This window comes from Phodopus roborovskii, unplaced genomic scaffold (assembly GCF_943737965.1).
Source record: "Phodopus roborovskii unplaced genomic scaffold, PHOROB, whole genome shotgun sequence".
In the NCBI taxonomy this organism is placed as follows: domain Eukaryota; kingdom Metazoa; phylum Chordata; class Mammalia; order Rodentia; family Cricetidae; genus Phodopus; species Phodopus roborovskii.
This window is the reverse complement of record NW_026126636.1, coordinates 9,964,485-9,987,993: the sequence shown is the minus strand read 5'-3', so window position 1 is coordinate 9,987,993 and position 23,509 is coordinate 9,964,485. Positions and strand designations below refer to the sequence as shown.

The window sequence follows — 23,509 nt, the reverse complement described above, 5'->3', positions numbered from 1 at the left end:
ATGTGCTGGCGTGTTCGCTGGAAGGGAAGGGCTCACCTCTCCTGTGCGGCTCATTTCTGACGGCCTTCCCGGGCCACCTCAGCCCTGCTAGTTCCTCAGTTTCCCCAGAGTGCTCTTTCTCCTGCCCGCGGTGTCCATCTCCCCGTGGGGAACGGCGGTTTACACCACACTTTCCCGGTCCTTCTTCTGCTTCTTTTTCTTTGTGGACCCTTGAACTGTCCTGGCCTCAGGCTCTCTGGGGTCAGTCATCTCAGATGGGGGCTCTATCGCCGTCTGTCCTTTCTCTTTCTTCTTGCTGGGTGCTGGAGCCACCTGGGGCTCAGAGTTAGCCGTGAGTGCAGCCCCTGTGGCCTCCGCCGCCAAGGCCAGTTCCTCACCCAGCCGCTTTTCCTTTTTCTTCTTTGCCTTCTTGGGGGACACAGGAGCTGCCTCGGCCTGAAGCCCATGCTCTGATGGTTCGGGCTCCGTGGCCACTCCAGGGAGCCCCGCCTCTGGCTCCATCACCAAATTCTGCCTCTTTACCTTTCTCCTCTTCTTTGTGGGGGACAGTGGGATGGCTTCCTCCTGGGGTTCCACAGTGACCTGTGACTGAGAGCCAGCCATGGTACCCTCGGCTGCCTCCATCCCTTCGGGCTCCTGCTGCCTCTTTCTCTTCTTGGTGGGGGACAGGGCGGTCCCATCAGGAGGCTGTGTTTCAGCCACAGATTCCGTGCTCCCCAGCTCCTCTTCCGGCTGGAATGTCTCTGCCCCCTTGGACCTGCTCTTCCTCTTCTTGTTGCTGGTGGCGGATGGGGATGGTAGTCCCAAAGGCGCCACCGCCTCTGCCATGGGCTCCGATGCCTCAGCCTCCATCATCTCTACCTCACCCGCCTGATGCTTCTTTTTCTTCTTCTTCCTCATTTCTAGGCCACCGCAGGGTGTGTCCCCCTCCACGACCCCGAGGCCGTTCAATGCCTCCTGAATGGCTGAGGCCTCTGCCAACTTTCTCTTCTTTTTCTTCTTCCCTGAAGTGGATGACCTCAGGGCCATGACTGACCCAGGCCCTGTGACCGGAGGGCTGCCTCCAAAGGCAGAGAACCGAGGCCTTAGGCCATCAGGGATCCCAGGTGGAAGGCTTGTGGGAATGGTCTGCAGAGGGACCCGAGAGATAAGGAATTCTTGAAGACCCTCCATGATCCTTAAGCTTCCATGGGGGGCCGGGGCGCAGGTGAGTTTTCCTCCTGCCTCTGTTGACGAGGCCAGCAAGGTGGCGTCTCCATCCTGGGGGCTGCTGGTAAGGACCCGGTATCGGCACCTCCTGCCATCCAGTTTGCCCTTAATGGTCTTTGAGCCAGAGAGAGGCACACGCCGCCCATTGAGGCTGAGGAGAGAAAAGGGGGAAGGCAGGAGCTGGCTAGATCCTTCCTTTGCCAGTGCAAAGCTGGGCTGGGAACAGCTGTTCTGGGCCGGGGTGCAGCTCAGCATTAGAGACTCCAGTTCCCTGTCACAACTAACCAATCAACTGCCATTGCGTGACACCCAGAACCCCTGACCAGCCTGCATCAACTCCCCCACCCCCAGCTACGGCAAACAGACGGGAATGTGCCACTGCTTGCTTGCTTTTTATTGCTTTGCTTTTTCAAGACAGGGTTTCTCTGTGCAGCGCTGGCTGTCCTAGAACCAGGCTGGCAGGAACTCAGAGATCCACCAGCCTCTGCTCCTGAGTGCTGGTTAAAGGTCTGTGCCGCCAGTGCCCGGCTCCTGGCTGGCTTCCTTCCTTCCTTCCTTTCTTCCCCCTGAGACAGGGTTTCTCTGTGTAGCCCAGTCTGTCCTGGAACTCGCTCTGCAGACCAGGCTGGCCTCGAACTCACAGAGACCCACCTGCCTCTGCCTCCCAAGTGCTGGGATTAAAGGCGTGCGCCACCACCTCCCAACCTGGCTGTTTCTTGAGACAGACTGTGTGAGGCTACCTTGGTACTCCCTTGCTCATGATGGCCTTGAAGCCCACCATTTTCCTGCCTCAGCCTCCTGAGTGCTGAGATTAAACCCAATCCGGATCATTACCAGCTAAGTAATGTTTAAGGTGGGCAGACAGGTGAGGATGAGGCTCAGGCGTGGAGTGTGTCTGGCATGAACGGGCCCTGGATTTGATCATTTGCACTACATAAAACTGGGCACAAAGGCTTTACTACTGAGGTGGAGGCCGGGGAACCTGAAGTTTAAATACTACACAGGACATAAGACTCAAGAAAGAAACTGAGGCTGGGGCATTCTGCGACTTAGAAACCAGCCTGGGCTACAGAAGGAGGCTGTTTCCAAAAAACACAAAGTAGCATTTCCGGGCTGCTCAGAAAAGCTAAGTTCTAGGTCCACGGTGTGGGTGGGCTCAGCATGTGGCGGGTTCAGCCTCTGGCGTGTGTGCGTGTGCGACTCCCAGTAGGGGACCTGGGACCACTCACCACTGTGGGGCGAAGTCTGCAGGGGCTCGGATAAGCCACAGTTCTGTATCTGGGAACGTCAGCGCCTCCAAGGAGAAACGAGGGGGATCCGAGTCCGCAGACACCGCAGTAAAGTTGGGGGGGCAGGAGAACCGAGCGGCAGCTGTGAGGAGACAGGTGTGGCCCTTTCGACACTGCCAACCTCTCAAGGAGTCGGAAGGTCCCAGCCGTCCCCTGCAGGGCCCCCTCCCCAGTCCCCTCTGCCCCCGGGCACCCTTCCCCTGCACCGGCTCCAGCTCCACTCACCCGAGGCCTGGAGACCCGCCATGCCAACTCTGCTCTGCGCTGCCCACCACGTGGACCCCGGAGGTGGAGTCGCACCCGGAAGCGTCCAAGTCGCGTGGGACAGTGGGGGCGTGGCCAGGCGCCCGTCACTCTATTCATGGAACCCGGCCGGTCTCCACCTTTGAACTGCGCACAGCGGAGGAATGACGAATTTTCCAGCCATCTACCACCGGGGGAAATCAATCCACTGTTTGTCGGGAATGCAAGCCAGGGCGGATCTCGGAGGGTCCGACCCCCCAACCTTGCTCACGTGGTTCCTTCCAACACAGTCTTAAAGGGGCAGTGACCCAGCCAGGCCACGGCTCTTAAAGAGACAGAAGGCCTATTGTGCAGACGTTGCTGCAAGGGCCAGGAGCGAATTCTGGTTGGCAGGCTTCTGCTATCAAAGCTTGAGTGTGTCTTGGGGAAAGCCCTGATGTGGCGGAAGCGGAAAGCTTGAGTGGACGAGGTCGGAAAACTAGAGAAGTGTGGGCAATCGGAGCATTTAAAGCACCAACGAGAGGCGGAGTTTCTGGAGTCCCGGGTAAGCGGGAAACCGAGGGGGAGGAGTCCTCGGGGTCAGGGGAGGCGTGTCGGTCCCCAGGGTCCCGAGCTTGGCTCCAAGCGGAGTGAAGGGTAGTGAGTGGGTCGTGTGGAACTCCTAGGTGACGCCGTGGTCCTAGCGTCCTGAGCGGGAGGGAAGTATTCCCCACCTCTGCCGACCCCTCCCTGCCCCGCGCGGCCCAAGTAAACAGCTGCACGTGGACGCGGGACCTGGGGGACGCGCCCACGCCCCTTCCCAGCAGAGCTGCAGCGCGTGGGGCGGCGGGTGGAGCTGCGGGACGGCGGCGAGACAGGGTGACCCGACTGCATTCCTGGCCGGTGTGTCAGCGTCGCGTCCCGCCCCCTCCGCGGGGATTTAGAAGACTCCTCCAGAGTTGGGGTGCTCCCTCTTCTCCTACGGCTTTCGAGAACTCAGAGGGGGCCATGCGGACAGGGAAGGGTTCCCTCCGCCGGGGACCTCCAGGCTACGTGTCCTCCGCGCGCCTAGGCTAGAGACTCGGGCTCGCCCTTTGATGCACAGAGGACCCGAGGGTGGCTGGCGGGGGGGGGGGGGGGGGGACTTCGCTCAGTAGTGATGCTGGGGATTGTAGTCCAGCCTGTTGCTAGGCACGCCAGTAAAGCGCCAGTGCGAGTTTTTGTGTTGTTTTGGTTTTGAGACGTGGTCTTACTATGTAGCCCAGGATAGCCTCGAACTCACAGATATGCCCCTGATTCTAAATTGCCGAGTGCTAGGATTAAAAGCCCCTTCATTTTTTAATTTAAGCATATAAACCGGGACTAGGAGACCTGATTAAGGTGGGTCGTGTAAATTTCTCCCCTCCTGGGAAACTGAGTCCGGAGGAGTGGGGAACTTAGGAGTTCTTCTCCTGCACTCACAGCGAAGTGGGGGTCTGGACTCCTGTGCATTTCACCGTCCAGGGCGCCCTCGATCTTCTTGTTCTCGTTCTTGCTGTGGGTGAAAAGGATCGCGCCTGACTCCTGAGTGCGCCCCGTCCCGCCCCTCCGGGACTACAAATCCCAAGATGCTTCAGGCGACCGCAGCTCTCCCTCCCCTGCAGTCAGCTCTCCCTCCCTCCAGTCAGAGTCACGTCGTCTAACCTGTTCCCCAGCGACTGCCCCGCCCCGTCCTCCGCTCCCCGCCGCCGGAGCCGGAGCCCGAGGAAAAGCCCCCCGGTGCCAGGATCTGCCCCGGACGCGTGAGTTCCACCCCACCTGGGGTCTAGCCACCCCAGAAGCTGACACCGCGTCCCTGGGAAGACCTCGGGGACCTTAGGTCCCGGAGCAAATGTGGGGCGCTCGCGCCTGGGTGCCTGGAAAGGGGGCCCGGGGGTGCAGGCTTCCCTGGGCAGGTGATGGGGGCTCTGACGCCTGCGACCTTAGGGGTGCTCGGAGCCTTTGGTCCTGGGAGCCATTGGAGAGGGAATTCGTGAATACTTTCACTGGGGACTCTCGCAAGGGTCGGGGGGGGGGATGCTGGGGTCTCGGTTCTCTGAGTTTTGGGTGAGTGTGGGGTGTTAGGGCGTTCTAGAATGGTTGGGCGCCCCATCGCCCTCCAGCTGCCTTCAGCACCTAGTCGCTAGGTCTTTGCGTCGTTAGTGGCGCTGAGTGAGTGGATCCTGATGTTTGAAGAGACAAGCGCGCGCGGCTGGGGTGGCGGTGGCGGTGGCGGTGGGGGTCCTTCAGGAGGCTGTGTCCCGACGCTACACACCACTTTCTGGTTTTGGGGTGGGGGCAGGGGATGAGAAACCGGGCCAGCTCTCCAACCTCTTCTGTGCCGCTGAGCGAACCCCAACATGTCATTAACCCGGGCGTCAGACCTGCCTAACCAGAGGAGGCACATCCGACCAAGGGCGCCCCCTAGCGGAGACGGGGTTGGCCCTCTTGTTGCCCCATTAGGGTGGGAAATAACTGGAGTTTGCCGAGGTCATTGTGGAGCCCGGGCCAAAATAACAGGACCGCAGGGGATGGGTCCTGGAGGCTTGCGTGACCCTGCACACCGCTGCATTTACACAGCATTTACGCCGAGGCTGGTGGGCATGCAGGCAGCTGCATTTGACATCTCCTTTCCTCTTGTGACAGCTGTCTATGGAAAGGGTGTCTTCACTCCCACCAGAGTCTTCCAATTAGCCTTCTTCCTCCCCGGGTGGGGTTCCCTGCTCTGACCCAGAGGTGAGAAATGTCACCTCCACCTCCATCTGTCTGACCTGAGCCATTGTGGGAGATAAGGGAGGGTTAGAAGCTAATTCTGGAGGTGTCTGTCCTTGAGCCTGGGAGAGGGCAGGGGCAGGCAGGCAATTCCCTCTCTCTCCACCTCTGGGCCCTTACTTATGTCAGGGATTAAGAAGTTGGGGCAGAGAGGGGACAAGGCTCTGAAGAGTGTGAGGGGTGAATGCCTGCGATAATACCGGTTGACAACCCTGAAATGAAATTCAAAAAACAATAGTCACAGCTGCCAACACAGACTGTGCTCTGCCAGGTTTGGGTCAGGATGGATCTCTCTGTCCACAGAAGCCTTTGGCAATCATCCAAAGGAAGGAACATCGAGTTCCACCTTCAGTGGAGTTTGTTGACCCTGGGGAGGACTCCTCCCTAACAACGGGGAAACTGAGGCCAGCAAGCCGGCACCACCCACACCCTGGGACCTTGCCAGTTTCTGTCTGGAATCTTCCAGGGTTCTCACCCTGCAGTACTCCTGAATTACTCAGGATAACCGCTGTTGCAGGTGGGAAATTTAGGGTCTTAGGTCCAACGGCTCAGGCAGTTGAGACCACACCAGCAACAGAACCCAGAGCTCTTAAGAAGGGATTGGCATGTGGGCACAGAGTGTAGAGTGCTGGCTCATCTGGCACGCAGGAATCCCTGGGGTTCAATCCCCAGAACTGAATAAAGCAGGCTGTCACGTTACATGTATGTCTAGCACTGGAGAGATGGGGGCAGGAAGACTGGAAATTTATGTCTAACATGGGTGCTGGGTGGTGGTGGCACATACCTCTAATCCCAGAACTTGGTGGGGGGGGGGGAATAAGCAGGCAGATCTCTGGATTCAAGGCTAGCCTGATCTACAGAGTTCCAGTATAGCTCAGACTACGTTAAGAGACCCGGTCTCAAAAACCACCCCCCCCCCAAAGAAAAAGAGAAAGAAAGAAAAGAAAAAGCATAGCATGTCAGAAATGCTGTCAGAAAAATACAAACCACTGTGGGCGTGGTGCTGCACACCTTTAATCCCAGCACTAGGGAGGCAGAGGCAGGCGGATCTCTGAGGCCAGCCTGGTCCTGGTCTACATAGATCCAGAGAAGCTAAGCCCACATGAACAAACCAACTAACGAAGAATCTCTGGGAGAATTGATGGAGGCTGGGTTTTTGTCCCTGGCTCTGAGTCTGCCCGTGTGTGGTTGATTCCCCCTGGCCTCAAGGAACTGAACCCAAGCCACAAGCAGGCTATATAAGCAAACTATTGCTGGGAGCTCTAGATTGAGACAGTGTCACTTAGCCCAGGGTGGCCTTGAACTAGAGATCCTCCTGCCTCAGTGTTGAGTGCTGGGATTGCAGACACTCACCTGTGTTATGCTGGGGAACCAAGGAGGAAGGCTGGTAGAATGAATAGCAGTCCAGGGTTGGAGACAATTGGTCCTTAAAGTGCACTGTTGTAAACACTATAATTTAGGTCTTCCCATGCCCACACCTCATTTGGGTGAAGGCATTGACTCCCCCCCCCCCCACACACACACACTATTCACATGAGCAAACAAGGGACAAAGGAGGCATCTGGGCTAGCAGACGCTTAGCTGGGGGAAGTCTAAGCCCATTCCACAGAGGCAAACATCAAGTCTGACCCGCCTAGAGTGAAGGATTACACTTTGGGTGTTCCCAACCCATCCCAGTGCCCTGACCTGGATCCCACAGACTCCTCCAGGAAGCCCAGAGGGATCCTTCGCCTCTGAGAATCTGGCTGGGGTGCAGAGGAGGCAGGCAAGGAAACTTAAGGGTGGAGGAGAGAGGGAAGCCAGTTGAATGGGAAGCAATAGAATTGGAGGGGAGCCCAAGGAACAGGAGCCTGGGAACAGAGGCTCTGCCCCGCCTGGCCCGTCCTGCTCCCTGGCCTGGGGAGCTATGCACCTGCCCGGGCCCGCCCCGCATTCCCAGGGCCTGAGCTCAACCATTGCGCCCGCGGGGGACGCGCGCCCCCTCGCGGTTGAGATGTTCCTAACACCCCCACCAGCACTGGGAGCAGCTCCGCAATCAGAAACCAGCTGATAATGATGCATTTACCAAAAGATCCTTTTCCTGTCGGGCATTGGGAAGGGAATTTCTGTCCTCTGGAAGAACAGGCTCTTCCCTGCAGAGCCATGTCTCAGCCCTCTGTGTACATAGGAGTGCTGGTACCTACAAATGTCGAGGCAGCAGCTGCAGCTGGTACATGCAGCTGGGAACTGGAACTCTGGTCCTCCACATTCTAAACGTCGGAGCCCTCTCTGTCTCTCCAGCCTGGAGCCCGTGTAGCTCTGGCTGGCCCGGAGCATGAGATGTAAATAAGCCTGGCTATCTGCAGACCTCTGCCTTTGAAAGCTAGGATTACAGGCGTGTGCAGCCAGGCCTGGCTATACTTTCTGAGGCCCGGATTCTCTCACGGCCCTGATTTCTTCTTCTGTCTTCTGTCCAGATAGATCTTTGCACTGGTCCAGTGAGGTGACCTAGTTATCTTTGTTTTACAAGTTAAGCAGCTGAGGGACTCTTGTCGGGGTGTTCTAGAGGTCACATTTTCATCTCTGGTTTCTGGTCTGTGGTAGACCCCAGAAGAGTGTAGTTCTGGGATAGACAGAAAGTACAGCAGGAAAACTGGAAATGGTGAGCAAAACAAAGAATTCTAGAATAGAATAGAGATATAATAGAAGGGTAGAACTTGGACTTGGATCGTATTTTTTTAATAGGGATTGAATTTAGGGCCTCAGTCACCATAGACAGAGCTCCATTATTGAGCCACACCCCCAGCCCCTCACTGGGGGATTCTAGGCAGGGGCTCTACCACTGAGCCACACCCCAGCCCCTCACTGGGGGATTCTAGGCAGGGACTCTACCACTGAGCCACACCCCAGCCCCTCACTGGGGGACTCTAGGCAGGGGCTCTACCACTGAGCCACGCCCCAGCCCCTCACTGGGGGATTCTAGGCAGGGGCTCCACCACTGAGCCACGCCCCAGTCCCAGGTCAGAAGTTTCTCTCAGTAGACACTGAAGCTTTCATCTCCATCTTGGTAGAACTTCACCATCTCAGAGTCATTACTGGGCGTGGTGATGCATGACTGTAGCCCCAGCCACAGAGAGGCAGGAGGAGCCATTAGCAAAGTTCTTGGATAGTTTGGGCTACACAAGGAGACTATAACATTACGTTTCAGAGTGCAGCCCTCTTTGAGATCAGAAGGGCCTTTCGGAATACTTAGTTTACATCCTCCTGCCTTGTGGGGAGTCTCAGGAGTAGTCAGGGAGTCTCCAGACCCAGGAGTGGAGAGGACTCAAGGTCACACATCCTCAGATGAGCCACCAGCCCCAACAGGTTCTGTCCCTCGTGCCTCTCCAGACAGAGGCTGGTGTCAACATGTCCCAGCTGGTCCCACTGCCTACACCTTTACCGCCAGTGCTAAGAGGTGGCAGGGCTGGCAGGCTTGGCGGTTGCCATGGGGATAGGGATGGCTGGTGTGACCGGTTCCCAGTGGCCTGGCTCCCTCCTGCTGGCTTGTGACCATAGCTTCCTCTGTGGCCCTGGCCACCCTCCTGTCCCTCCTCTTAACAATGGGCCAGAGTGAATAGGGCCTCTTATAGGCAGTGACAGAGAGGAGTCAGTGATGTTATATCTGCCCCTGGCCGGCCTAGAACACACTCTGTAGACCAGGCTGGCCTCAAACTCAGAGATCCTCCTGCCTCTGCCTCCAGAGTGATGGATCAAGGCGTGGCCACTACCACCTGGCTAATTTATCTTATTTTTCAGTATGTGAATGTATGTGGGCGCACACACACGTGAGTGCAGGTGCTCTTGAGGCTGGAGAGGGCATTGGATCCCTTGGAGCTGGAGTTCCAGGCAGCTGTGAGTTGTTGCGCATGGATGGGTGCCGGGAATTGAACTCAGGCTCCTTGAAACAGTGGGAGGTGCCCAGAGCTGCTGAACAATCCAGCCCCAGGTTACTTTCTTTCTTTGTAGTTTTTCCTTTTTCTTTTTGCTTTTTGAGACAGGGTCTCATATTGTCTAGGCTAACCTCTGACTTGATGAGTAGCCGAGGATTGTGTCTTAACGCGTGATCCTGTTGTCTGTACCTCCCAAGCTCTGGGATGGAGGGGTGTACCACAGACGTGCGCTTGGCTCCAAGCCATCTAAATTGTGTTTTCTTGCTTATTAGCAAGAAGGTTTTATGTGCGTGTGCTCCTGTGTGGGGAGTGTGTGTGTTCCTGTGTGTGGAGTGTAGGTGTACCTCTCTGTGTGTGGTGTGTTTGTGTGGAGTATGTTGCTATGTATCGTGTCTTGGTGTGTCATTGTGCATGGAAGCCAGGGTCTATATCACATATCCTCCACTACCTCTCTCCACCTTGTATGTGGCTGTTTCTAAAAATGTATTTCTTTTGTTTTATGCATATGAGTGTTTTACATGCTGGAGGTACAGATGGTTGTGAGCTGCCATGTGGGTGTTGAGAATTGAACCTCTTGACCTCTGAACCATCTATCCGTGCCCATCTTAGTTTTTGAGACAAGGTCTCTTTCTGAACAGACTTGGCAAGAGTGGCTAAGCAGCCACTGCCTGTTTCTACCTCCTCAGAGCTGGCATTCCCAGCATGCACCTGTACTCCCAGCATGCACCTGCCTCTCAGTTTCGCTGGGGTGCTAAGGGCTGACTTCGTGCTTACACAGAAAGGCCTGAACCGACTGAGCCAGCTCTCGCGTAGCCTTTAACTCAGGCTAACTTCTCCCTTGCTTAGTCTGCTGGTATGCCTCACCACAATTGGTTGGAAATATTTTTTTTTTTTAAGGCAGGGCTCACTCTATCCCAGGCTATGCTGAATGAGCTCTGTAGTTCAGGCTGGTCTAAAACTAGAAATCCTTAGCAGTGGCTCAGTGGTTAAGAGCACTGACTGCTCATCCAGAGGACTTGGGTTCAATTCCCAGCTCGTACATGGCAGCTCACAACTGACTGTTACTCCAAGATCTGACACCTTCACACAGACGTACCTGCAGGCAAAACACCAATGCACATAAAATAAAGATAACTTTTTAAAGAAATCCTTTGCAGCTGCCTCCTGGGAGCTAACATTACAGGTGAATGGCACATGCTCAGCTTGTAACTATTGTTTAGTGGGAACTAGGGATGTGGGTTAGTTGGTAATGTGCGTACGTAGCATCCATTCCCAGCACCACTTAATCCACTTGGCGCTCCAAGCCTATAATCTCAGCACTCAGGATGTACAAGCAGGAGGATCAGAAGTTTGAGCTCATCCTAAATTACATACATGCTTTAGACCAGCCTGGGCTACATGATACCCTGTCCCTAACAAAACAACAAAATCGAACTGGAAAGATGGCTCAGAAGTTATGAGTACTTGTTATTCTTACAGAGGACCCAGGTTCAGTTCCCAGCACCCATATACATGAAATAAGTAATCTAAAAATGAACAAAACAAAAACCAAACAACAAACTTAATATGCAGGTATGGTCTTTAATCCACAAGTCCTGGATGCCAAGGAAGGTCAAGGATTGTGAATTTGAAGTCTGTGTAGTTTTTGGCTATATGAAGTTTTCCAGGCCACCCTGAATATTTAAAAAGATTGTGTCAACAGTAAAATGATGGCTGGACGAGTAACTCAGTGGTAGAGCCCCTGCCTAGAATCCCCCAGTGAGGGGCTGGGGGTGTGGCTCAGTGGTAGAGCCCCTGCCTAGAATCCCCCAGTGAGGGGCTGGGGCGTGGCTCAGTGGTAGAGCCCCTGCCTAGAATCCCCCAGTGAGGGGCTGGGGTGTGGCTCAGTGAGAGAGCCCCTGCCTAGAATCCCCCAGTGAGGGGCTGGGGTGTGGCTCAGTGGTAGAACCCCTGCCTAGAATCCCCCAGTGAGGGGCTGGGGCGTGGCTCAGTGGTAGAACCTCTCCCTAATATGTATGTGGCACACTGCCTTTAATCCTCATTACAGCAATAAACAAAACAAAAAATCAACAACAGAACATCTGGTGGTGTCTGCTGGTCCCTAGTAGATGTTTGTTACAATAACAGTTATTTCAGCCCCAGTTCAATACATGAGGGGTGATAGATTCTTTGTCTCAAACTTTCTAGAATGGCTTAGGACTTCTAGGTATCTAATGGACAAGGACAGGGTTTTGAAGAAATTGGCATTCTGGAACTTTAATGGCTGTTGAGGCCACCCCCATCTCCACACACATACACACACACACACACACACAGACACACACACACACACACACCGCCTGCCCTGGGGGTGGGGCCTTAGGGCGTGGTCTGTGAGGGCGTGGCCCGAAGGGTCTGAGTGAAGTCTCCATCCAGGCAGGCACCCTGCTCCGGCCGGCACCATGGACAGCGAAGCATTCCAGAATGCGAGGGATCTTCTGGATCTGAACTTCCAGTGTGAGCTGAGGGCAGGGGCAGGTGGGTGGGACCCGGGGAAGGGGGCGTGGTGGAGGGGGCGTGGCCCTGACCTTCACTCCCATCCACCCAGCGCTGGCCATGAAGCACATGGACCTGAAACAGATGGAGTTGGACACTGCAGCCGCCAAAGTGGACGAACTTACCAAGCAGCTAGAGTCCCTGTGGTCAGACTCGCCAGCGCCTCCTGGCCCACAGGCTGGAGTCCCCCCTAGGGTGAGCCCGGTGACACCCACTCCCCACCCCCAAAGCCAGCTTCTCTGCATGCCCCAGGGAAGGCTTGACTTTCAAAGCTTGTACAGTGACTGTGAGCTTTGCCAGGCCATCTGGAAGCGACGGACAGCTAGGCATAGAGAGCAGGCTCACCCCTGCTCTAGGAGCTAAGGCAGAAGTAGCAATTCAGTGCCAGCCTCTCTACTTCATCGTGAGTTCAAGGCCAGCCTGGGCTACACAGAGGCTGGCTAAATTGGTAGAATGTTTGCGTAGCATGAATGGAAGTCTGGGTTCTATCTCTCCTGCCATGTAAAACCTGGGCTTGTGGTACATACCTGTCATACTGGGGCGGAGAGGAAGGAAGATAAGGAACACATGGCCACACTTGGCTGCATGAAGACCTTAAGGCTAGCTTGGGCTCTGTGAGACCCTGTCTCAAAAGTAATTTTTTTAATTTTAGTTAACTTTTTTTTTTTTTTGGTTTGCTAGACGGGGTTTCTCTGTCTAGCTTTGGAGCCTGTTCTGGAACTTGATCTGTAGACCAGGCAGATCCACCTGCCTCTAACCTCTAACCCCCAGCATTAGGATCAAAAGTGTGTGCTACCACCACATGGCTTAATTTATTTATTTTTAAGACAGTGTCTCAGTATGTAGCCCTAGCTGACCTGGAATTCACAGAGATCCACCTCTATCTTCTGGAATTAAAGATGTCAGCCTCTCTCTCTCTCTCTCTCTCTCTCTCTCTCTCACACACACACACACACACACACACACACGCCACTTTTTTTTTTCCCTAGACAGGGTTTCTCTGTGTAACAACCCAGGTTGGCCTTGAACTCACAGAGATCCTCCTGCCTCTGCCTCCTGGGTGCTGGGATTAAAGGCATGTGCCACGATGCCAGGCTAAATTTTTGTTTTGGATACACAAGTTTCTCTGTGTAGTCCTGGCTGTCCTGGAACTCACGCTGTAGACCAGGCTGGGCTCTGCTTCCCGAGTGCTGGGATTAAAGTGGAGAAAACGTGAAAGCTCACGTGAAGCAATCATATAAATGAGCCAGTAACAAGCTAGACCCCTCCGCACCTGAGGTCCGCAGGCCACCACCCCCCTGCACCTGCAGGCCACGCCCCCTCCTCACCTGCGGACCGCAGGCCTAATCTGACATCTCTGCCTTGACTTTCCATCACCTATGCTGATCTCCCCCGGCCACGCCCCTCCCCTGTTGTCTCCTCTGACTCTTCCACGCCCGAATTCCCCACAGATGTCCAGATACAGCACCAGCCCTGTCCCGGAGCATTTTGGCAGCAGAGGGTCCCCACAGAAGGCATCCACGGATGGCACGGAGGGCCGATTTGGACGCTCGGAGAGTGCCCCGTCCCTGCACCCCTACAGCCCTCTGTCCCCCAAAGGCCGCCCGTCCTCCCCGCGCACCCCCATCTACCTGCAGCCAGATGCCTACAGTAGCTTGGAGCGCGCCCCATCGCCCAGACCCCGCGCCTTTGACGGGGCGGGCAGTCCCCATGGCCGAGCGCCATCCCCACGGCCGGGGACCGGCTCGATGCGCCAGCCGGGACCCCCGACGCCCTTCGACTACCTGGGCCGCGCAGGGTCCCCCCGGGGCAGCCCTCTAGCCGAGGGGCCCCAAGCATTCTTCCCGGAGCGCGGACCTTCCCCGCGTCCTCCCGCCGCAGCCTATGACGCACCGGCCGCGTTCGGGAGCCCCCTGCTGGGCGCGGGTGGCAGTGCCTTCGCTCCGCCACTTCGCGCACAAGGTACACAGGGACCCGCTCTTAGGGAGGCTGGCCTGGTCTAGCCTGTGCTCACACCCTCACTCACCCCTTCCCCCAGACGACCTGACGCTGCGCCGGAGGCCCCCGAAAGCCTGGAATGAGTCGGACTTGGATGTAGCTTATGAGAAAAAGTCTTCGCAGACAGCGAGCTACGAGCGTGAGTGACGGGCGGGCAGGGGGAAGGGGGGGATGGAGGACGGGAGTCTGGAGTCTGTCCTCACCTATGAGGTGCGTGTTTTGCAGGGCTGGATGTTTTCACACGGCCTGCCTCGCCCGGCCTGCAGCTTTTGCCCTGGAGAGAGAGCAGCCTGGATGGGCTGGGGGGCAATGGCAAGGTGAGGAGGGGCAGGAGGACAGCACAGGGGTGGAGGAGGAGAGTCCAGCGTGCGTGCGTGCGTGCGTGTGTGTGTGTGTGTGTGTGTGTGTCTATATGTGTACCTTTTTCATGGACTTTAAAGTGAGAGGCTGAGGATTGAATCCAGAGCCTAGTCCACTCTAGGTGAGTGGATAATGGTAAGCTACACCCCAGCCCCTCACTGGGGGATTCTAGGCAGGGGCTCTACCACTGAGTCACACCCCCAGCCCCTCACTGGGGGATTCTAGGCAGGGGCTCTACCACTGAGCCACACCCCCCAGCCCCTCACTGGGGGATTCTAGGCAGGGGCTCTACCACTGAGCCACACCCCCAGCCCCTCACTGGGGGATTCTAGGCAGGGGCTCTACCACTGAGCCACACCCCCAGCCCCTCACTGGGGGATTCTAGGCAAGTGCATTACTACTAAGCTAACTATATCCACAAACTTCTGCTTAGCTTTCGTAAACTAGTTTGAATCTCACCTCAGCCTTCTGAGCGGTGGCCTCCAAGTGTGGGTACTCTTCCTCTTTTGTGTGTGTTTTTATTTTTTATTTTTTTTCCTCTAGTCCGAACTGGCCTTGTAAGTGAAGGCAATCCTGCCTCAGCCTCTGCTGCTGGGTTTACTGGTGTGGGCCATCACACACAAGTTCTTCCCTCTCCCTTACACCCTTGCCCTTACCTGTCTAGGTTCCTTTCCCTCAGTTTACTCCCTCTCCCTTTCTCTCTCCCTTCCCCAGGACAACATCACCAGTGCCACATTGCCACGCAATTACAAGGTGTCCCCTCTGGCCACCGACAGGCGTTCCGACGTCGGCAGTTACCGCCGCTCTCTGGGCTCAGCAGGGCCCTCGGGCACTTTGCCCCGCAGCTGGCAGCCTGTCAGCCGCATCCCCATGCCCCCCTCCAGCCCCCAGCCCCGCAACGCCCTGCGCCAGCGCCCCATACCCCTCAGCATGATCTTTAAGCTCCAGAATGCCTTCTGGGAACATGGCGCCAGCAGGGCTGTAGTCCCAGGGTCCCCCATCTTCTCCCGAACACCCCCACCTAAGCTGCCTCCCCAGCCGCCAGCCCAGCCACCCCCCCAGCCCCAACCTCAGATGCACCCCCAGCCCCAGGCCCAGCCCCAGGCCCAGCCTCAGACTCCAGCAGCTCAACAGACTTGGCCTCCCATGAATGAAGGTGAGTCAGACGGGGGTCCGGCACAAATGATGGGGACCAGAGCAGCTGGGCATCCATGGCAGCCAAGCCTGAGTCCAGACACTTCCCCCACAGAGAGCCAGGCCAGATAAACACGGGGCCAAGGTTACAGAGTGGTTGAACACGCTGTGAAGTTTAAGGCATGGGCTTGAACCTTTCTGAGCCTTATGTTCCCTGAGTGTAAAACCTGAATGTTGATAAAATCCTGTCTTTTGGGCCATGGTACTGAAACCATATCAAGTCTTGAAAATAAGGCCCAGTGCATAGTAAGGGCATATTGCCCTTCGTCTCCTGGCTGACAGCATCCTTCAGCGCTGGAGGGGTGGAGTGAGGCTGAGAGCTGAGCCTCTCTGAGATACTCACTTGCTGCGTGACTCAGGATAAATCACTCAACCTCTCTGAGCCTGGTTTTCCTCACCTGTGATAAGACTGTAACAATGCTTACCTTGTAGGATTGTGCCAGACTTTGGGATGGTGGATAAAAAGTTAGTGCTTTTCCCTTGCTTCCGAGGCACTGCTATGGAGTGAGGAGATAGAAAACAGAGGACCCTTGAACACTGGGTTTCTGCTCTGGAATTTTCTGCATGAGATGTTAGGGAATACAATTGTTAGGATCCTAGATGACCAAGCGTATTGTTGTTGGTAGGAGTGCGAATTCCAGAGTCAACCAGCTGTGTGACTTTGGGCAAGTGGGTTTCCCTCTCTGAGCCATAAATACCTTTCTGTAAGTGGAGACAGTCGCTGGTCTTCTCTGTAACATAGAAGGGTGATGGGTATGTAACTCAGCGGGTAGAATGTCTATCGTGTGCCCCGCGCTCAGAGCTCAGCACCATAAAATAAATCTGGCATAGATGCTTAATAAGTGGGAGATAGCACAGCGTTATATGATGTACAGCGCTGGTCAAAGTGTAGTCTAGAGAGGGCAAGTAACTGCCCTGGGGCCACACAGCACCGGAACTGGTTGCGTCCCACAAGTTGTAGATCTTGGGAAGCTTCTGGTTACTCTTCCTCCCATGGTGCTCCTGTTCTTACCAGGCCTCCTTAAATCCCCTGCCGAGCTGGAGCCAGAGCCGGAGCTAGAGGGACTACTGGCTCCCGTGCTGGAGGCCGGGGACACAGATGAAGGCACCGTCACTCGGCCTCTCAGTCCGACCCGGCTGCAGCCAGCGCTGCCACCGGAAGCACAGACCGTGCCTGAGCTGGAGGAGGTGGCCCGAGTGCTGGCAGAGATCCCTCGGCCCCTCAAGCGCAGAGGCTCCATGGAGCAGAGCCCTGCCATCGCCCTGCCCCCCACCCACAAGAAACAATACCAACTGATCATCAATAGACTCTTCCATCGGCATGGAGGCCCAGGGCCTGGCGGGCCCGAGCCCGAGCTGTCCACAATCACAGAAGGATCTGAGGCCAGGGCGGGGCCCCCTGCTCCCGCCCCACCAGCCCCCATCCCACCCCCAGCCCCACCCCAGAGCACTCTTCCAGAGCAGCCACAGAGCTTGGTAAGTCACAGCGGGAGCCTATGGTGTGTCCTCATCACTGATACGGTTGCTGTAACAAAAAAGTCTTCACCATATAGTGGTTTAAATGAGAGGAAGTGTTGTACCCAAACCCTGGTCTCTGGCTACACACTATCCATCAAGATTAGCCTGGCTTCCTGACCCACTGTGCTGCAAAGGAGCTTGGGAAATGTAGTCTTTTGTGTAGACAGGGCTGGGCTCAGGGAAAAAGGGAGAGGCTGGATGGATGGTGGGGTGGCCTGACACCTTGGCTTCATCCTGGGCACCTGCTCGGTCTCCTTTTGAAGAGAGAGTCTCTGATCCCCAAGTCTTTGGTCCTCAAGGCGTGTGTGTGGGTGTGGGTGCCAACGGTAGAGTTTTCCTTCACTCCCTATTCCGCTTATTCAGCTGAACGGCCCAGGGCGGCACTTAGCCACCCTGTGTCTATGAAACGGGGGTGAGGATAGCCGTGCCCACCTGATCGGTTTTCTGTGAGGTTTGACCGCTGCCTGGGACGGGACGTAACCGTGACCCTCCCGTTGTTAACACTGGCCCGGCAGTTTGTTTGTGCTTGTGTGTATTTGTTCATCTTTTATCGACTGGCAGTTCAATTACAATAGCAGTTGCTGACCAGTTAGCAACATTATTAGCAACTACAAATGGAGGGCAGATTGTTGGCTCAGTTTGAGGGTGCAGTCTGTCATGGAGGAGGGCAGATTGTTGGCTCAGTTTGAGGGTGCAGTCTGTCGTGGACGGAGAAGGGATAGTGGCGGGAACAGGTGCAGCTCCACAGTCGAGAAGCAGACAGATAAATGATGGTGTTTTGCCTGTCTTCTCCCTTCTATTCGGTCCTGGCCCATGGAATGGTGGCTATGTGTGTTATTTTTCTCTATTTATTTTTTGTTTGTTTTTTTGAGACAGGGTTTCTCTGTGTAGCGCTGGCTGTCCTAGAACTCTCTCTGTGGGCCAGGCTGGCCTCGAACTCACAGAGACCCACCTGCCTCTGCCTCCCGGGTGCCGAGATCAAAGATGTGCGTCGCCACCGCCTGGCTCTAAGCTGTCCTTGAACTCACTGCAGTCCTCCTGCCTCAACCACCCAAGTGCTGAGATTATGGACAAGTACTACCATGCCCATCTTACAGAAATAATTGTGAAGGCCACCTACTCCCTGCCTTCCTAGCTTGCTCTTTGATCTCAGGGCTCTAGACCCCAAAGTCATAGGATGACCTGATAGCTGTAAAGGACCAATGTACAGGGGCGTGGCCAGCCCTCCCTACCTTCACATCTCCCTGCCTGGGAGTGATTCCTCCTCACCTTGAGGTGACCTGGCCCCTGGGTCTGTATTCCCCACTGAGGTGTGGGTGGGAAGGCCTCTCTGAAGCCCCGCTCTGTCATGCAGGAAATGCGTTCAGTACTGCGCAAAGTGGGGTCCCCGCGCAAGGCCCGGCGTGCGCGCCTCAACCCACTGGTGCTGCTGTTGGACGCAGCGCTGACTGGCGAGCTGGACGTGGTACAGCAGGCGGTGAAGGAGGTGAGGTAGCCCCCCCACCCCGAGGGAGTGTATGGCGAGCACAGGGTGGCAGGCGGGGCTGAGTCCTCTGCTGGTGTTCCCAGATGAATGACCCAAGCCAGCCGAATGAGGAGGGCATCACCGCTCTGCACAATGCCATCTGTGGTGCCAACTACCCCATCGTGGACTTCCTCATCGCCGCAGGCGCCAATGTCAACTCCCCTGACAGCCATGGCTGGTGAGTCCTTAACTGCCCCTGCTGAGTGGAGGGAGGGACCTTGGCACGGGCACTTGCCGTAGGGTGGTGCTGCCCGGTGGTCGGGACCTCCGTCTCCCTCATCCTTCCGCCACCAGGACGCCACTGCATTGTGCGGCCTCATGCAACGACACCGCCATCTGCACCGCGCTGGTGCAGCACGGTGCAGCCATCTTTGCCACCACACTCAGTGACGGGGCCACTGCCATCGAAAAGTGCGACCCTTACCGCGAGGGCTACGTGGACTGTGCCACCTATCTGGCAGGTGCGCGGCTGTGCCTGAAGGCGGTGGGGTGGGGGCCGTGCATACCCCTGGCAGATGCCCGCGGATGGGTAGGGACTTGGGAGCTGTGTCATTCAGACTGTATAACTCACCTGTATTCCACCTGAGGGGCAAGCGGTCCAGATGCCAGATATGCCATCCAGCTGCTGTGGTAGCGAATGCTTGGGATCCCAGAGCTGGGGAGGCAGAGGCGGGTGGATCTCTGTGAGTTGGAGGACTACCCGGTCTACAGAGTGAGCTCAGGCTAGCCAGGACTACAGAGCGCTACCCCGTCTCAAGACCAAAGACAGACAAAAGGAAGGCGCCCTGCTGGAAGCCGTGTAGAGGCTGGGACACTTGTAGATCAGGTTTTTCCCCGGGACCAGGCTAAACTGCATGAATGGGACTGCCAAGATAGATTGCACCGGAGGCTTGCCCGTAGTCTCCCCCTGGAGAGGCAGGTCTTGTCATAAGCTGGCATTAGGGGTCATGGAGCAGAAAGCGTTTACATTGTATGGGGTGGGGATGGGGGCCAGGCAATGCCAGCTCATTCCTAAGGCTGGAGGATCATAGTTAGAGACCAGCTAGAGTTCTAGACAGGGCCTGTCTTTAAAAAGGTTGGGTGGATGACAACCGTCTATAACTCCAAGATCTGACACTCCTACGCAGACATACCTGCAGGCAAAACACCAATGCACATAAAATAAAAAAGCAAAGACATTTAAAAGGGGGGAGGGGTGGATATAGGTCAGCTGGTAGAGCGCTTGCCTGGGATGATTGAAGTTCTGGGTTCTGTCCCCAGGGCCACACCGGTAATACCACAGCTTGGGATGTGGAGCCAGAAAGACCAAAAGTTCAGGGTCATCCTTGCGTGTGTACCTAGTCTGAGGCCAGTCTGAGACACATTTGACCCTGCTGGGGAGCCGGGCAGTGATGGTGCACATCTTTAATCCCAGCACTCTGGAGGCAAAGGCAGGCGGATCTCTGTGAGGCCAGCTTGGTCTACAAGAGCTACTTCTAGGACAGGCTCCAAAGCCACGGAGAAACCCTGTCTCAAAACAAACAAAAACAAAAACAAAAACAAAAAAAAAGAGGACATGGGGGCCTGGAGGGATCACGATCACTCAGCAGTTAAGAGTAGTGAGTTCAGTTCCCTGCCCTGCCATGGTGGGTCCAACCAGCTATCACTGTGATTCCATGGGATCCACTGCCCTCTTGTGGCGTGCCGGTGTACATGCAGACAAAGCATCCATCTACATAAAATATATAAATAATCAACTCTTTAAAAACAAACAAAAAAAGGACTAGCGAGATGATTCAGAAGTTAAGAGCACTGAATGTTCTTCCAGAGGACCCAAGTTCAATTCCCAGCAACCACATGGTGGTTCACAACCAGCCATAATGAGATCTGGTGCCCTCTGCTGGCCTGCAGGCAGACATGCAGGCAGAACACTGTATACATAGTAAGTAAATAAAATCTTGGAAGGAAGGAAGGAAGGAAGGAAGGAAGGAAGGAAGGAAGGAAGGAAGGGTGATAACCCCAGCCATTGATTCTGAGCAAAGGTAGGTTGTCCATTTTTGCACACCAAGACTCCTCATATGTCAGGGAGTGCCTGTCCCAGCCCCTCATTCCCACCCACAGACAGCTTTTCGGTGGCTCACCTCTGTTGACCCTGCCCCCCCCCATGGCTGTCTTCATTCCCGGGCCCTGGCCCGCCTGCCATTGTTCTTTATGTATTTTCAGACATCGAGCAAAGCATGGGACTGATGCACAACGGGGTTGTGTACGCACTGTGGGATTACAGCGCGGAATTCGGAGATGAGCTGTCCTTCCGGGAGGGCGAGTCAGTCACTGTGCTTCGGAGAGACGGGCCAGAGGAGACCGACTGGTGGTGGGCCGTACTGCATGGCCAGGAGGGCTATGTGCCGCGCAACTACTTTGGGGTGAGCCCGGAGGGGACCCGGTGGAAGCCGCCATTAATGGGTGTGGTCAGGCTGCTCTCAGGAAAGAGAGAGCCGGCAAGATGATAACATTTCCTGTTATCCCAGTACTTTGGAGGCTGAGGCAGAGGAATTGCGAAGTTTGAGGCCAGCTTGGGCTACATAGTAAGTTTTAGGTCAGCCTGAGCTACAAACGGGCCTCTCTCTCCCTACAGAGTTCATTATTACAATGGTGAAGGAATCTAGAAAAATCATTATTGGGTGTGCTATGGTGGGGTTGGGAGGGATTCCTTTCACTCGGGAAAGTGGATGACGGCCCCATACAGGTTTCCCCATGTCTTCCTACCAGCGGTGTGGCTGGTGGTTAGTTGGCAGCCCCCCATCGTGGGATTGGGATAAGCAAGGGGGCCTGGGTTCCTGGAGTCTAAGGGTTCCCTTCCTTCAGCTCTTCCCCAGAGTGAAGTCTCAGAGGAGCAAAATCTAGCAGCAACGAAGGACGATTATCAAGGTCAAAAGTGCAAGCCCGCCTTTCCACCCGGACCTTTCCAATGCAACTATTGCTGAGTTTACCTGCGCCCTAATCTCCAGACAGGTGCAGCCTACACCAGAAGTTCTTCCAGAGGCTCGAGGGAGGCCAGCCCCAGACTTAAGAGTAGGAAGCTGCCTTAGGCATTGGGGTGACGTGGGGCTGAGGACATTTGTGGGCAGGAGACTTCCCCCCCACACACACCCCCCCCCACACACACACACACAGACTTGCCAAATCAGATCTGGTGCAAAGAGCCTCCTAACTGCCAGCAAGCCACTGTACTGTCGCAGCTGAGCCTGGGAGGGTGAACCACCATTTCTCTCTGAGTCCCTTCTGCCTCCATTGCTCCCAGCAGCCCCCATTCCTCCCAGCAGCCCCCATTCCTCCCAGCAGCCTTGGGGCCTGGGTGGGGTCCATAGCTCCTGAGCAGGATGTCTGCCCCCCTTCCCCAGCCAAGTGCCTTCACACCCGTGTGGCTTGATATTTGCAATGACACGGGGAACTGTTCCTTTATAAATAAAGGTAGTTTGCACAGAAGTGAGCATCGTTTTAAGTCTGTTCAGGTTTCAAGAATGCTGTCTGTGCTTCAGCTTAACACAAACCTCGACAAGGTCCTTCTCACAGGTCCGTCACACGCAAGTCTAATATTTTTATCTTATTGTTGGTTTTTTGAGACAGGCCTGGATCATGCTATGTAGATCAGGCTAGCCTCAAACCTGCTGTTTCCCTTCCAATGCTGGCACTAAAGACAAACACCACCATACCCAGATTTTTGTTTTGTTTTTCGAGACAAGGTTTCTCTGTGTAGCCCTAGCTGTCATAGAACTTGCTCTGTAGACCAGGCTGGCCTCGAACTCACAGAGACCCGCCTGCCTCTGCCTCCTGAGTGCTGGGATGAAAGGCGTGCTCAGCTACCTCCTTACATCATGCCCAGCTTTTGAGAAAGATTTTGAGATTGGATTTTATTGTGCAGTCTAGGCTACCTTCAAACCTGTAATCCTGGTGCCTTGGACCCGGTAGGAGGTTGCGGTGACACATGTGTCCCACCATGACCATTTTCTATTTATTTATTTATTTATTTATTTATTTATCAAAAACAAAGAAAAGTTTTTAAACCATGTGACCACATTAGGAAGTGGAAGAAATGGAAAAGGTCGAGCGAACGCAGATGTTTAAAGGGGAAATAAAGAAAAATAAAGAGGGTCTGGGGCCACCTCCCCCAAGTCCATCTTCAGGGTCCTAACGTGAGGTCCAAGTTGAGAGAGCAACAGGTATGTGTAATGAAGCAGCTGGACACTGACCCCTTCGTGTCTGGCTGGCCTCCACCGTGGCCTGCAAGGTGGTTTGATACATGATCAAGAACTGTGTGAAATCTCAAATGGAAACACAGGTTTCCTCACCGACTGGCACCAGTGTGCGTGTCCAAAAGACGTGATTCATTTGGGAACTTGGGGGTTAGAAACACCCTCTTTTAGAAGATGACATCTGTGAGCTGGCAAGATGGCTCCGGGGGTCAATGGATGCTCTTACCACGCCCAAAGTTCTGAGCTTTCGCTCCCCAGGATCTACACAGTGGACAGAAACAAACTTCCCGGAAGTTGTTCTCTGGCAGACACAACACGTGCCCGCGTAGCTAATAAAGAAGTAAGCTATAATTAAAAAGCAAAGTGGAGCGATGGCTCAGGGATTGAGAGCGCCGCTGCCCCTGCAGAGGACCTGGGTGTGGTTTCCAGCGCCCAAACCATCCACAGCCCCAGTACCTGGGGATCTGATTCCTTCTTCTGACCTCCAAGGGGACCAGGATATATCTGCTGCACACACATGCAGCAGGCAAAACACTCATACACATGCAATAAAATAGTTAGAAAGAGAAAAAGAAGGAAAGGAAGAAAGACCTCCAGGCAACCCAGCATTCAGGAGGCAGAGGCAGGCAGGTCTCTGTGAGTTCAAGACCAGCCTGGTCTACAAGAGCTAGTTCCAGCACAGGTTCCAAAGCTACACAGAGAAACCCTGTCTCTAAAAACCAAAAA

General features: G+C 55.2%; 3 protein-coding genes across 4 annotated transcripts in view; 2 read left to right on the top strand and 1 right to left on the bottom strand.

Annotated features, from left to right (window-relative positions):
• Nucleotides 1-23,509, top strand: part of Ercc1 (ERCC excision repair 1, endonuclease non-catalytic subunit) — a 103,437-nt gene that overhangs the window by 11,726 nt on the left and 68,202 nt on the right. The window lies entirely within an intron of this gene.
• Polr1g (RNA polymerase I subunit G) lies at nt 145-2,745 on the bottom strand. Its single transcript, XM_051207838.1, has 3 exons — nt 2,724-2,745; nt 2,439-2,580; nt 145-1,360 (listed from the first exon to the last, which is right to left on the bottom strand). Exons 1-3 carry the CDS (start codon nt 2,743-2,745, stop codon nt 160-162), a joined length of 1,365 nt encoding a protein of 454 aa, XP_051063795.1. The 3' UTR covers nt 145-159.
• Ppp1r13l (protein phosphatase 1 regulatory subunit 13 like) lies at nt 4,363-22,016 on the top strand. The gene is made up of 13 exons (XM_051207847.1): nt 4,363-4,501; nt 11,837-11,917; nt 12,009-12,151; nt 13,408-13,918; nt 13,995-14,093; nt 14,180-14,271; nt 15,029-15,470; nt 16,524-16,984; nt 18,381-18,512; nt 18,596-18,729; nt 18,846-19,012; nt 20,754-20,953; nt 21,396-22,016. The coding sequence occupies exons 2-13, from the start codon at nt 11,863-11,865 to the stop codon at nt 21,432-21,434; spliced, it is 2,475 nt and encodes an 824-aa protein (XP_051063804.1). The 5' UTR covers nt 4,363-4,501; nt 11,837-11,862; the 3' UTR covers nt 21,435-22,016.